Source organism: Homarus americanus, unplaced genomic scaffold (assembly GCF_018991925.1).
Source record: "Homarus americanus isolate GMGI-L3 unplaced genomic scaffold, GMGI_Hamer_2.0 scaffold39155, whole genome shotgun sequence".
NCBI classification, from domain to species: Eukaryota; Metazoa; Arthropoda; class Malacostraca; order Decapoda; family Nephropidae; genus Homarus; species Homarus americanus.
In genome coordinates, this window is record NW_024737042.1 from 11995339 (window position 1) to 12010444 (window position 15106).

At 43.8% G+C, this 15106-nt stretch overlaps 1 protein-coding gene across 1 annotated transcript in view; it reads right to left on the reverse strand.

Annotated features, from left to right (window-relative positions):
- Positions 1-227: 227 nt before the first annotated feature.
- The window catches only part of LOC121872799, a 58429-nt gene continuing 43550 nt past the window's right edge, over positions 228-15106 (reverse strand). Inside the window, exons 14-20 of the mRNA XM_042375856.1 lie at positions 12926-13034; positions 9489-9719; positions 8979-9199; positions 7878-8141; positions 6765-6877; positions 6244-6346; positions 228-3048 (exon numbers count right to left, since the gene is read on the reverse strand). Coding sequence (XP_042231790.1) covers positions 2890-3048; positions 6244-6346; positions 6765-6877; positions 7878-8141; positions 8979-9199; positions 9489-9719; positions 12926-13034 — 1200 coding nt within the window. The 3' untranslated portion in view covers positions 228-2889. The remainder of the gene's footprint in view (positions 3049-6243; positions 6347-6764; positions 6878-7877; positions 8142-8978; positions 9200-9488; positions 9720-12925; positions 13035-15106) is intronic.

A 15106-nucleotide genomic window follows, 5' to 3' on the forward strand; every position in this document is an offset into this window, starting at 1 on the left:
AACAGTCAGCAGGGGGTTAACCATCAGTCATCACTCAACAGTCAGCAGCAGTCAACTATTAGTCAGTGAACAGGGGTCAACCATCAACCAATCAACTTTCAGCAGGTCACCCATCAACCAATCAATACACAGTAGAGGATCACCCATCTTCCAATCAACATTCAGTAGACAGTCACCCATCAACCAATCAACACAAATAAGAGGATAATGAGAAGAAAAAACTGCTGTCTATCTTACTTGTTTATTTTTTACAGTATATCAATAAAGCTTCCGGAAGTGAGGGAAAATAGAACCAGAATGGAAGAGATAGGAAATGGAATCAAGGAGGAGGAGAAAAGGTGAAATGGAATCAAGGAGGAGGAGAAAAGGTGAAATGAGAGAGAGAGAGAGAGAGAGAGAGAGAGAGAGAGAGAGAGAGATCAATGTACAATTAACTTTACAACATCAAACATCAGAATTACATTACAAGGCCAGATGAAGGTGGAGACTACACCTCTTTGTTGATGACCCGGGGAGAGGACGGTTCGAGGGAAGAGGGTGCGAAGGGGAAAGGGGAGGAGGGGGAAGGGGAGAGGAGTAGGGAAGGGGAGATGAGTAGGGGAGCTGGAGGAGTGGGGAAGGGGAGAAGTGGGGAAGATTGGAGAAGGATGAAGGAGTGGTGGATGGGGAGGGTTGGAGGAATTGGGAAGGAGAGAGGATTGAAGGAGTTAGTGAAGGGTGTGCGAGTGGAAGAGAAGGGGTAGGGGTGGGTGGAGGGGAGGGGAGGGTCTGATGGGAGGGTTGGAGGGCAAACATGGCAGGTGGTGGGGAGGGGGGGGGGGGGGGGGGAGTATACTCGTATACCCATACGGTAAGTCTCCGAACAAATGTTACTTAGAATTAAAATATATAAAAACTTGTATTAAATTATACATAATGTTATAATGTCTCTATGTTATGTTACAACGGAAGCTCTGAGAATCCCTCAGCCATATCTGTTATTGCTTCTTCTCAATCTAATAACACTGGTCCTATAATGCACCAAAAGCTATAAGCTAAAGTCACAGACTACTTAAAAAGCATTTAATTTTACACGAAGCATTTAAAGATTTTTAGATTACAAAAATACATTTCATTTGGCTATTCCTCCTGCAATATAAAGAATCCTTCAATATTCTAGCACTGTACAATACACTTTCAACATAACCTTAAGAATGAATGGTACAATGTCAACGTAGCCGAGAACATTAAACAGCGGACACTGGCTTTAACCTCGCACCTTCAGGACATTTTCATCTCTGGGTAAGTGGGATATGTATAAAGAGGCCGTCAGACAAACTGGCGTCGACCAGCAGGTGTAGGCGGTGAACTAGGGCACTTGTGTGTCTCTTCTTGTTACCTGCAGCCTACAGTAGAGCCAGCTGGACACTGCTACAACTGGCCCAACTACAGAGTGCAACAGAAGGCGACTGTATCTGTACTAGCAGGCACCGCCACTGCCCTGATGCTACAGTAGTTGTTGTGCTAATGAGCTATGCTATGGTTCACCGCTACTCACTAAGTACAGGTTCCATGCGCTCGCTACTAACATCTATCTCTGTGCCTTATACACGTGTTCCCATCCGTCTATGAATAACAGAGGGAACACAATGGAAAGTTACTTCAGCCATTTTGCCTTTATATTGTTAACTAACGAAATTGAATTCCATTCTTTTGTCATACATCATAATATTTTAACTTGTGTAACGAATAGTTTCTTCCTATGTTACCGGTTATGCCTTGACTGTTTTGTTGGCACTCACACGAAATGAAAAAGAAGTCGTTCATTCTTTTACGTAAACTCCCACAATTGAGTTAGTTAACGCTCTGAACTAGGGCGAGGCAGAGCTTTACTGTACACGGGGTACACAGAGCCAGTCACCCCGTGGCCTCTACTTGGAGACACTGCGGTCGATAACATAAAAGATACCAACTTTACGTCATGACCTCAAATGCCACGGAACACATTACTTATCTCATCATACACTGCACTCCGAGGTCTAACACACATTAGCTACATGTCAAAATTAGTTATGACCAGATGTACATCTTGAGGTCATAGTGGATTACTTCCTTAGCTTAATAAATGATGGTGATGGCTGCTGCCTCACCCACATGCACAGCAGATGAACACTTGTTAGAACACCTTTCTAGCCCTCTAAAAATCACGTATTATTTATTTTGTTAGTTTCAAAACACGAACTTATCTACTGCGATCTATCTCATCTCAGATAACATTAACATACCACTTGTGATGGTAATGATCCGAGTCCATTTATTCCCATAGTAAATTTACCACATTCTACAAAGACATCAAAGATCATGTTTTATGTAGTTACCGTGGGAAAAAAGTCCTACTCTCCTTATTGGTACAAAGGGATATAATACGGACACTACCGCAGAGGGACTTTGGACTCTGCGGTTATACATTGGATTTGTGACAGCGGGACTACTATACCCTTTACAATAGTGTTTGATAATTCCCTCACAATGAAAAAAAAAGTCTCGTGTGTTAAAAAATTAACAACAGTACGATGAGATAAGTGTTTAGACATCTACTGACGGAATATGTTGCATCTACATTGTCACGGAGAAAGAGAAAGTCTCTTTCAGATGCTGATGGTAGAACATCCTGTACGTCCAACTCTGCTGTGAACTGGAGCTTAGACACAAAAAACAGGGGCTGAGACACCTAGCAATGAAATTGAGACACCAAGGACTGGGGCTGACACACTCTTGGCTGGAGCCGAGACACCCAGGGCTGGAACTGAGACGCCCAGAGGTGAACTGAGACACCCAGGGTTGCAGCAGAGACACCCAGGGCTGAAACTGAAACAGCTAAAGGTGGAGTGGGGCCAACTAGGGCTTGTGCTAGCTGCCGAACTCGTCTACCTCGTAGTCTTTGTCGTAGTCCATAGAGTGAGCAGCAGCCTCGGGGCCGCCTCTCTCCTCGTCCGGCGTGTTGTACCCGATGTCGATCACTTTGACCGGGTACGTCAGTTGGTTCCCGTTGTCCCATGAATAAATCTCCTGCGAGAAATACAATTCTTTTAATGTTAAATGGCCAGGTTAAGAAACAGCAGATCACGTTAGGCAGAACATTACCACGTAGAGACTTACTGTAGTTGGTTAACGATGGTAATGGACCAGAATGTTTTACAATGTTAAAGAGTTATATAACAGTAAAACTCAGCCTACAAGAGTAACGTGAGACTTGCTAAATATTTTTATGTTTAGTGTTACTTGACTTCCTCCATCTTGGTGATGTATTGCATTGAAAGACAAAAGTCGTGTCGGGAAATTTGGTGAAAACATATGCCGAAGGGCTAAACTTTTGGTGCGCTCTGCCTTGTGGTAGGGGGCTGTCGTAATGTTTCACGAGTTATATTTAATCTTTCATTATACACAGCCACCTCCAAAACTCGACCATCCTTGTACACATCTTTGTCATCATCGCCTCACAAACATCTGATAATAGTTGATGTCTAATGTATGATCTAATGTAGAGTTCCTGCTGAAAGATCTCAGTTTTTGAAGCGCGATAACATAACATCAACAACACTTGAACTGTCTCCAACACAGTTAAGCGAAAATTGAAAAAAAAAAACATGATTCTAGGTGCATGGCTGTCAATTAAGCTGAATATTTTTTCTTAATATTTTTTATATCTATTCAGATAAACCTAAAGTGTTACTATTCTGAAAAGGAGAACCAGCAACAAACCTTCACTTTTGATAAAATCTGGCATCATTTGAGGGTCGGGGAGGGAAATGCAATTGTGATTCAAAGATCTATGAGCTCATTTTTTCTTCGTTTAATAGAGTGTTTTCTCGCGTTCTTATTCGGGCTTAATAAAGAGGAAACAAGTACAGTACATGTCTGATATTGACAGGTGTCGAGGGAATTTTTGCTGTAACTTTACATTGCAAAAAAAAACTAAAAAAAAATGAACTTCAGTATTATATCCATAGTAAAAAGCTCTGCCACAATGATCACCTTGATAAAATAACTATATACACTGACTATTATATGTGTAACAAAACATTTACAGGTAGGGGAAACGTCCAGGGTAAAACGAAATAAGTAAATAAATATTTTTTGATACAAGCAACATTTTTTTACACACGTTGCTATGTTAAAAATAAATAAAGGGTATATTTATATTACGGATGTTTTTCTCTCTTTTTCAACGGCCGTCACTCCAGGATTTATCAAACTTGCATCCGCTTTTATAAGTTTACATATTTTAGCCGGGGATATTTTTCTCCCCAACACAGTTAGCTGCAACATTTGAATAATTAGTCGTGTGAGGGAGATTTTATTAAATTTTCTAACTTAATGATGCGGGAGAACGAGCCAGTAACACCCGATTTTTAGCGGAGACTCAAAGACTGCTTGGGAACGTTTCCAACCATTACATCACCTCAGAGGAAGAAACACGAAAACATAATATATTTTTTCTTACATACGAAAAGTAATGATTAAATTTGTTTTGTTTTTATTGGCGATAAAAGCTGAAAAAAAATTATTTGAAGCCTTTTGTTTTGATTTACTGGATTACCTTTAATACATGTGTCGAGTGACGTATGGCTTACAAACAGCATGAAGCAGGTGTAAGACAGCAAGAACAGGTGTGGGGCAGCAAGAACAGGTGTGGGGCAGCAAGAACAGGTATGGGGCAGCAAGAACAGGTATGGGGCAGCAAGAACAGGTATGGGGCAGCAAGAACAGGTGTGGGGCAGCAAGAACAGGTGTGGGGCAGCAGAAACAAGTGTGAGACAGCAAGAACAGGTGTGAAGCAGTAAGAACAGGTGTGGGACAGTAAGAACAGGTGTGGGACAGCAAAAACAAGTATGGGACAGCAGGAATAGGTGTGAGGTAGCAAGAACAGGTGTGGGGCAGCAAAAACAGTTGTGGGACAGCAGGAATGGGTGTGGGACAGCAAGAACAGGTATGGGGCAGCAGGAACAGGTGTGGGACAGGAAGAACAGCTGTGGGACAGCAAGAACAGCTGTGGGACAGCAAGAACAGGTGTGTGGCAACAAAAACAGGTGTGGGGCAGCAAAAACAGGTGTGGGGCAGTAAGAACAGATGTGGGGTAGAAAAAACAGGCGTGGGACAGCAGGAACAGGTGTGGGAAGCAAGAACTGGTGTGGGACAGCAAGAACAGGAGTGGGGCAGCAAGAACTGGTGTGGGGCAGCAAGAATAGGTGTGGGACACCAAGAATGGGTGTGGGGCAGCAAGTAGGTAGTAGGCAGCTATCAAACAGGGAGGTACTACCGCCTGGGAAGATATTGGAAGCATAATGTGTTGTCTAATGGTAGACCCTGCTGCCATATGGCATCACGAAATTTGTGACCAAGTCCCAGGTTGCTGATCTATCTTTCTGCCTCATTTACACACAATTGCGGGGTCTCAATTGTTTCTCTTACTTTGACAACACAACATACATATATCGTTTCTCATTATTGATTTTTTTCTTGTATTTCTTTATTATTATTGTTACAGTGTTATTATTATTATTATTATTATTATTATTATTATTATTATTATTATTATTATTATTATTATTATTATCATTATTATTATTATTATTGTTATTGTTATTGTTATTATTATTTATTAATTATTAATTATTATTATTATTATTACATTTTCGCCCCCCCAGGCCCCGATGTGGGTCAGTGACCTGTGCCCGGGTGGGCTAATCCCCGCAAAAAAAAGAGAAAAAAGGAAGAAAAAAAGAACAGGTGTGGGGCAGCAGGAACAGGTGTGGGATGGTGGTATCATTTATGATGTTAGAAATGGCAGGAGTGGGGGACAAAGGCAGTAAATGTGGGGGCAGCAGCAGCAGCAGGTCTGGGTGAAGCAGTAGCAGGTGTGTGAGTACAATAGTAGATATGGGGACAACAGGTGTGGGGACAGCAGAAACAGGTGTGGGGACAACAACAACAGGAGTGGGGACAACAACAGCAGCAATGGGTGTAGGTGAAACAGTAGCAGGTGTTTGGACAGAAAAGCAGGAATGAGGGCAGAGGCAACAGGTGTGGGGACGGTAGTGCCAGGTGTGGGACGGTAGTACCAGGTGTGGGGACGGTAGTGCCAGGTGTCGGGACGGTAGTACCAGGTGTGGGGACGGTAGTACCAGGTGTGGGGACGGTAGTACCAGGCGTGGGGACGGTAGTACCAGGTGTGGGGACGGTAGTACCAGGTGTGGGACGTACCTTGGTGTCGTAATTGTAGCCCAACATGGTGGTCATCTTGAAGGGGTTATTGAAGGGGAGGTCCACATCCAGGAATCTCTTGCGGTACAGGTCCAACGCGAACCTGTGGGAGGGGGGACTTTTGGTTATGCCAGGCTCTTATACGTGGGCCTATGGGTGGCCTGTAAGACTCTTCAGACATAGCTAACACACACACACACACACACACACACACACACGTGTGTATCCTTATAACGTTTTATTTTTACTGTATTGTAGATGATTAAAGACCTTAGTAATAGTTGGCTAATAATCAATGATGCTTTCACTGACTGTACTGGTAGTTAACTATGTTACCTACACTGCACATCCAACTTACTGCACTGCACCTGATTCTCGTGGTGGTGTTGAGAAATGTATTTATTTATTAGGTATAGCTGCAGACAACATTCCCTCAAAATAATGTTGATTCAATAAAGATGGGAGGAGTGGTGGGGCTGACAACACCACACATCAGCCAGTGTCAGCAGTATACAACGTACCTGATCTTGGTGTCTCTCTCCGTTGCACTGTCGATAGCGTAAAGGACACCACACGTGATGAAGAGCTCTCCGAACTTGTGGTGACTAAGGGAGATGTTCCAGCTGTACTCCACCTGCCGCCAGGAGACACAGTTTGTAGTATATGAAGGGTTATTTTACAGGGTTATTAGAGTGTTAGCTAGTTGACCTCCGAGCCACGTGCACCTATGTGGACGTTGTCTATTCTCGTCATAACAGTTCAATCGCCACTTAGCTATATACCAAAGGAAAGGCAACAAATGTTCACCAAGCTCTACACTCTGATCTGCTGGACAGTTTTATCTCACATCAACAGTATTAACTAACCCCCCCCCCTCCCTCCCTGTAGCCGTACTATTTATTCACTTATGAGCTTCTCTCCATTGCCTCTACACAACATCCCTCTGACCACAACACCCCCTCCCGGCCTCAACTCCCTCCTGGCCCTCAACACCCTCCCCGGCCCTCAACACCTGGCCAACACCCCTCCTGGCCACACCCCTCCTGGCCCCATTATATCTCCTGACCCTCACAGTCACTCCCAGGCCCTCACCGTCATTCCCAGGCCCTCACCGTCACTCCCTGCTGGACCTCACCATCACTACCTGGCCCTCACCATCACCCCATGGCCCTCACCATTATCCCCTGGTTCTCACCATCACTCCCTGCTGGCCCTCACCAACACTGCCTGGCCCTCACTCATCACTTCCTGGCCCTCACCATCACTCCCTGGCCCTCACCATCACTCCCTGCTGGCCATCATCATCACTTCCTGGCCCTCACCATCACTCCCTGGCCCTCACCATCACTCCCTGCTGGCCATCATCATCACTTCCTGGCCCTCACCATCACTCCCTGGCTCTCACCATCACTCCCTGCTGGTCCTCAACATCACTCCCTGTCCCTCACCATCACTCCCGCTGGCCATCATCATCACTCCCTGGCCCTCACCATCTCTCCCTGGCCCTGAACAGATCACTCCCTGGCTCTCAACATCATTCCCTGACCACCAACATCACTCCCTGGTCCTCAACAGATCACTCCGTGGCCCTCAACATCACTTCTTGGCTTCTAAGGTCATCTCCTTTCTCTCACCTTAAGCGTCGAGGGGTCGAGCTTCATCACCACGGTGTTGTTGTCAGCTTCTGGGAGGCCGTAGATAGCCCAGAGGCCGTTGTCGTCGGTATTGAGGTCGATGTAGTCCCGACCGGTGGAGTACAGGTAGTTGTCTCCTTCCGTCGCCACTCCAGGTACTGGCACCGACATGGTGTTACCAGATATGAGGTCGTACCGGATGATGTTTTGTTGGCCTTGTTGGTGGTAGTAGAACGCCCCGTTGTATATCACATGCGAGTTGCCCTGTGGACACCAACCAACACATTGTGAGTACTGTAACCTATGGAAACTAACCAACACATTGTGAGTACTGTAACCTATGTAAACTAACCAACACATTGTGAGTACTGTAACCTATGGAAACTAACCAACACATTGTGAGTACTGTAACCTATGGAAACTAACCAGCACATTGTGAGTACTGTAACCTATGGAACTAACCAACACATTGTGAGTACTGTAACCTATGGAAACTAACCAACACATTGTGAGTACTGTAACCTATGGAAACTAACCAACACATTGTGAGTACTGTAACCTATGGAAACTAACCAACACATTGTGAGTACTGTAACCTATGGAAACTAACCAGCACATTGTGAGTACTGTAACCTATGGAAACTAACCAACACATTGTGAGTACTGTAACCTATGGAAACTAACCAACACATTGTGAGTACTGTAACCTATGGAAACTAACCAACACATTGTGAGTACTGTAACCTATGGAAACTAACCAACACATTGTGAGTACTGTAACCTATGGAAACTAACCAACACATTGTTAGAAGAAAATATTGAATTAGAAGGTAGCAACATATCTGAGAAGGATATCTATAACCACATCTATCATCTCACCTATCACCTTACCTATCACCTCACCTATCACCTTACCTATCACCTCACCTATCACCTTACCTATCACCTCACCTATTAACAAATATACCACCATAACTATTAATATCTCCCAAAACCAACAAAACTCTACGCGGAACAATTCTTATAAACTATTAATGACTCTCCTTTGTAACCCTTGTTTCATTCACCAAATTAACGCGATCTATTAGAGATAAGACTCACCACAAAAGGACTGATCAACGTATAGTTCTTGCTGGGGAGGTTCTTCCGGTAACGATTCTTGTCAGAAAACTCGTACAGATGGTAGGGATCGGCCGGGTTTGTGGTCCAGAAGCGAGGCTCCCGCCGGGGTTCCCTTGGATGCGGGTCGCGCATCCACGACCCGAAATTAGACTCGGTATGACGATGATAGACAGGTTTACCCACCGCTGACAACATGCAATCTGTAACACCCACCATGACAACTGTTAGCTGGTTTTATGTAGAGAGTGTTGTCGGGAGCAGAAAAAAATCAGTCTCACATGGCTAAGTATATATATGAATGAAAAATTAATTCAGCGTAAACAAAACCTTATGCAAAATTATATGCATTAAAGAAGACCTTTCAGAACTGCCAGTAAAAGTGTAGTAATCAATGATGGTGTCTTACTGCAGCTACCATACGTTAAGCTATGACAAACAAGTATTAAGAGAGAAGTCACTCAGACCTAACATGGGCGAGGACAGACTTACCCATCGTCCTGTTCTTGAAGCCCGGGTACGTGTCGTTCCCGAACTGCTCAACTCTGATGCCGAAGAGAGCGCCTCGACCCTCGGCACACTTGGGCACCTTGGGACAATCGGGGCACTCAGGGGGCGGGGGACACAAGTCATCGAACAGGTCCACAAAGCGTGGTGGGTCAGGACCGAAGGTTAGGCCATCCACCGTGCCCGTGGAGGGGACGTGCAGCGTCCCATCAATCTCTGTCAGAGGATGAAAGAAGTCAACCAATTATTGCACAGCTAATAAACTCTTTCTCTTTAGAAAAACACCATGACAATAGTAAGTATTCTCTTTGAATAATACACACCTCACAGGCATCTGAAAAATAACTTAGTCTGCCATTATGTAACGTGGAGCAACAAGTCACCTGGTGCAATATGCCACCTGGTGCTAAAAGTCACCTAGTGCATTATGTCACCTTGTACAACAAGTCATCTAGAGCAACAAGTCACCTGGCGCAATATGTCACCCGGTACAACAAGTCACTTGGTACAATAAGTCACCTGGTGCAACAAGTCATCTGGTTCAATATCTCACCTAGTGCAATATGTAACTGTAGCAATGTGTCACCTGGTCCAAGAAGTCACGTGGTGCATAAAATCACCTGTTGCTATATGTCATCTGTTACAAGTCACTTGGTGCAACAATTCACCTGATGCAATGTTCAAAATCACAGTATAGGTACTCCTGAGCATGCCGAGTCCGATCCTATCATCGACAGTTCGATTGTGGAATAATTAGTGGTCGTAATGATGCTTGGACTATTTTAATGACATTTTTCTCAATGCTCATTTCAGTACTCGCCAACTATTGGTTTCTCGGGTATTTGGTTGGTGTTATGTTCTTCTGGATGTAATTAATTACTGAAATTAATCCCACCAAATTTCAAGTCTGAGAGAAAATCATATTTAGATAGTTTCCTTGAATGTATGCTCACATAATCTGGGGTGGATCCAGGAATATCAAAAGGGACGGGGGGGGGGGTCCAAGAAGTTGTGGGTGGGGGAACATGGCGATCGAAGTGAGCCCACCCATCTTTGTTTTTTTTTAATCTGACCAATATCATTGGTATTTTGAGGCCATTTTAAGGCCATTTTGAAGCCATGCGCACTTGATATTAGGAGATATTCTGAAGTCAATAGTAAATACTTTTTTCTAGACAAAAACGCCTTAGTACAATACAGCATTAAAGAAAAAGTATTGGAATTTTCTGGTGAAAAAAAAGGTCTGGACTGACCCCCCCTCCCCGGATCCACCCTTGGTAATTGCATGGAAATGTCATCTTCAACTGTCAGCTGGAAGTAGCAAAGGTTTCTCTACATGATTTTGGTCCGTTAACCAAAGCTGTTATTTCAGAACGCGAGTCTGATTAACGGGCCTTGGGGTTGAAGCACTGCTGGAAGATGAGGAATATTCAGTAGTGGCCCTGACAGCTTTTTGTGACTTTTTTCAGGGGAGAGTCGGTCACCTGGGATGGATGGCAGGATGGGCTGGCGGGGTGCAGGGTGGGGTGGGGGTGGGACGGGGAGGTGGGCATGATTGGACAAGCAGTTCAAATTACAAGCCGTGGCACCGAGAGAAGCTTGGTGACACTATGACCTAGCGGAGAAGTCACAGGTTCACCAATAATTGTTAAAATTATCCACTCAGGAGGTTCACAGGTTGATGATGTACTGATCACTTCACGTAATAGTCACTTACGAGTCGGATTTTCTTGAAGCCAGACTGGATACTTTTGGAATGACCTTGTTTTTCGACGAAAAACACGGAGCTCACCTTATACAAGTCCCACCCTTACGACAGCTCAACTGAGTGTGCCTCTGGTGTCAGGTTCATGTTGAATATACTTAAGTCAGACACATACTGTATGTGACTGACCCTTCTGTAAGAAGCACACTTTTTGTGTTTTCCTTGACGCCACGACATTGGTATACCGTAGACTAGGTGAACCAAGTGTTGGAACGGCAACCTCTCCTCACTCCATTTCTCACAAAGAAACCTCAGAAGTCCAACCTTGTTAACGGGCACACAAGAATTCTATAGTGATAGGAGCTCTGTAATGTTCACAGAGTTCTTAACCCAACCAAACTTAACCTAACCTAAAATAATCTAACTTATACCAACCCAACCTGATTAAATACATTTATTCCGGCCTTTAATGAAACCAAACTCGAAAGCTTCCAGGGTTACAAGTCACAAACCCCCCAAACCAAGTTCTTAAGAACTATAAAACTTGTAATTTACCGTATATCTGAAACCTTAACCAATATAACACTAACAATAAGGTCTATGGGGCCACCAGTTAACACGATATGATATCTAGGAGCAAAACAGCCTCCAGCAGAAGCGAAAAGAGAGAGAAAGAGAGAGGTAACATTTCACCTCTAGGTTTGTGTGACTATGAGTGAGGTTATTTGGCCGTACCTAACAAAACAGAATCGCAGTGTGTGTGACTCGTGTGAACATGGTGGCAAGAATTTAGCCTTCTCCCTTCTGGTTACTTTATTCGATTTTCAGATTTTAGACATAAATTAGGTTTTTTGGTCACCTTATTATCAACCCGAAGACTAAGAAAGAAAAATGGATTTGATCTTTTATCAGTTAGCTAATTTATGTCCAGCACTTCCGCAGTTTCACTATATTATAGTAAATTTTATTGTTTTCGAGGTTTAATGGTCAGCTTCTTAGAGTAGGATTTGTCTTTTAAATGAAGAGAGGCTTTGGGACTGACCCCGCCATAGCGTTCACGATGACTCTCCGTAGATAATGACAAGACGAGTCCCCTCTCCTGGACCCTTGCTAGGACATGAAACTTGGTCATATGTGACCGGCTCTCGAGTCGAGATAGGTTCTTACCCTTTAGCAGGGTGAAGTTCACCTCACCTGAATAAAACCGTCTGGCGTTAGCCAGAATAAAATACCTATGGGATACTTTGCTCTTTAAGCGGTTAACATGAAGGTTTAGGGAGTGGTTAGAGCCTCAGTAAACGGCTGTGTTTGTCTGGTCAGTTTGTTGTTGGTTTGTTTTGTCGCTGTCTTGTGGGTGAATCTGAGTTACATTGTCTTCAGTCCTTGTCTGTTAACCTGCATATCTTGGAGGCTCTCTTAGATGGTGAATGGTAAGAGTAAGCCTTAAGTGAGTCTCTCTAAAGAGTGTTGAGTCGCAAAGGTCAACGACTCTTATTTTGTCTTCATAACAACGATCTATTCATAAATGGAGACTACTATTTCCTCTTCATTCATACTCTCAAGGTCTGGAAGTATTCGTGAGTGTGAGGAAATAAACCTGTACGTCAACACTACAGAGATGGTGAGGCTCACGCGGCCCGAGGCTATTTAAGTTAGTTTAACAAATTTATTGACAAAGCTTGGAGTACAGTATACAGTACAGTATAGGGAGACTTACCGTACACCTTCACGAGGCCGCGCGTGATGGACAACTCGTTCTTGGCCACACAATGGTAGTCACCCAGGTCTGACTCCTCGATGTCTGAGATGTTCAGCAGCATGGCGCTCTAAGGGAGAACAATGTTATAATAAGCTGGAAGAGAACAACATTATATCACCCTGGGGGAGCACAATGCGATAATCAAAGTCTAAATAAACCAAGTCTACCCATGGGCATGAGCGGAGCTTATATGTGACGTAGTTGGCCGAGGTGGATATTCTTGCCATATTTCCTGATTTTCTCAACTCCTAGGACACTATCTTTCAGTTAGCCACTTGAACTTCTCATGTAATCATTATTTTTACGATATTCCTATTCTTAGTATTAAAAATTTATTATTATTACTATTATTAACAATCCTCTTATTCCTCTCTTTATTATTATTTATAAACTTATGATTTTGCTGCCAGTATCAGTGTAAAAGCAATAAAGAAATCATAGGCATATGGGCTAGCTATTTACGTTAAGGAGTTAGGGATTGGGGCAGATTGTCAAGAAGTCAGGGCTACGGTTGTGTTCTGATCTCGCGAGAGGAAGGTCACGTCAGGCCCGGGGATACATTGTCAGTAATAGCTAATGCTACTTGTGAACAGAGCTGTGCCCTTCTGAGGGCCGAGCTAGTGGCCGAGTTAGTGAAGGTCAAGGAAGAAAACATGAAATTATAGGAAGTGATAGCGAGGATGAAGGCAGAAGACACGAGACAAGGAAAGCCCGTGTCTGGCGAAAACTCAGGCGAATGGAAGGTTGTGAGGAGAGGAACGACCAAAATGGTAGTGAGAAAACACACCAAGGAAACGACAACAGCTAAGTATACAAATTCTTTTAGTCCTTTGATAGACGAATTGGACGTTAGCATAGTCAGGGACAGGGCTGACAAGGAAGGTACGAAAAGCTTAATTGTTGGCGATTCCCAGGTACGGTACCTGGATGGAGTTTTGTGTGGTAAATACAAAAATAGGATGAGGGTTTGTTTGCCAGGAGCTGGGGGGGGGGGGATATAGTTGACAGGATGGCAATGAGGCAATGCAGGAGGCAATGATATTGGCCGGTGTAGGAGTGAGGAGCTTCTTGATAAGTTTAAGACAGCGATAGAACGTATTAGCTTGAAGGGAGGGATCCCTATCATATGTGGTGTCCTGCCTAGAAGGAGAGTTAGCAATGATTGGTTGTCAAGGGCAGTTGTTGTCAACGGCCATCTTGACAGATATTGCAAGTCAATATCAGTCCCATTCATTGACAACTAGGACAACTTTTACGGCAGAAGGGACCTTTATGCTAGGGATGGGGTGGCAACCCTGGTTGGCTCTCTCGAGAGGGCAGTTCAAAAGATGTCTAAGTCTTTAAACTACTTGGGGGAACATATGGGCACGGAGGTGGAGGAGACTGTAGTGGGAGCGGGTAAACAAAGTAAAAGGTTACAGGGAAATAGTGCTAGGAATGATGACAGAATAAAATTAGGCAGGGAGTTAAAACTTAAGCGTGCCAAAGAGAGGACTCAGAACATGACTAACTTAAATGTCTACTACGCAAACAGTAGGAGTATGAGACACAAAATGGATGAAATCAGGGCATTGGTATGTAACGAAAAAAATCGATATACTTGCATTCACCGAAATATGGATAAACTTGACTCATGTGAGTTACCGAATACCAAATTGCAGGTTACAAATTATTCCCTACCGATAGGCAGATTAGGATAGGAGGCGGAGTAGCAATCTATGTCGAGTTAAGTAGAACATAAGAACATAAGAATGGAGGAAACTGCAGCGGGCCTATTATTGGCCTATACTGGGCGATCCCGTTTATAACCCTATTGCTCATATGGGCGTAACCTATGTTTGAAGCAATTCAAGCGTATTCGAGTTAATATTGATGTTGGTAACTTGTTTGCATTCATCCCACTACTCTGTTTCAAACCAGTGTTTACCTGTTCACGCCTAAATCTAAATTTGTCTATTAATCTTAAACCATTATTTGAGTTCGCTCCTGGTTCAAGATGGTTTAGTACCCTTTGTAATGTCCCCTTTGTTTAGCCCTGCCTTCCACTTATACACCTCTATCAGGTCGCCCCTCGCTCTCGTCTCTCAAGGGAGTGCAAATTAAGATGCTTTAACCTGTCTCTATGCTCAGGGTTCCTGT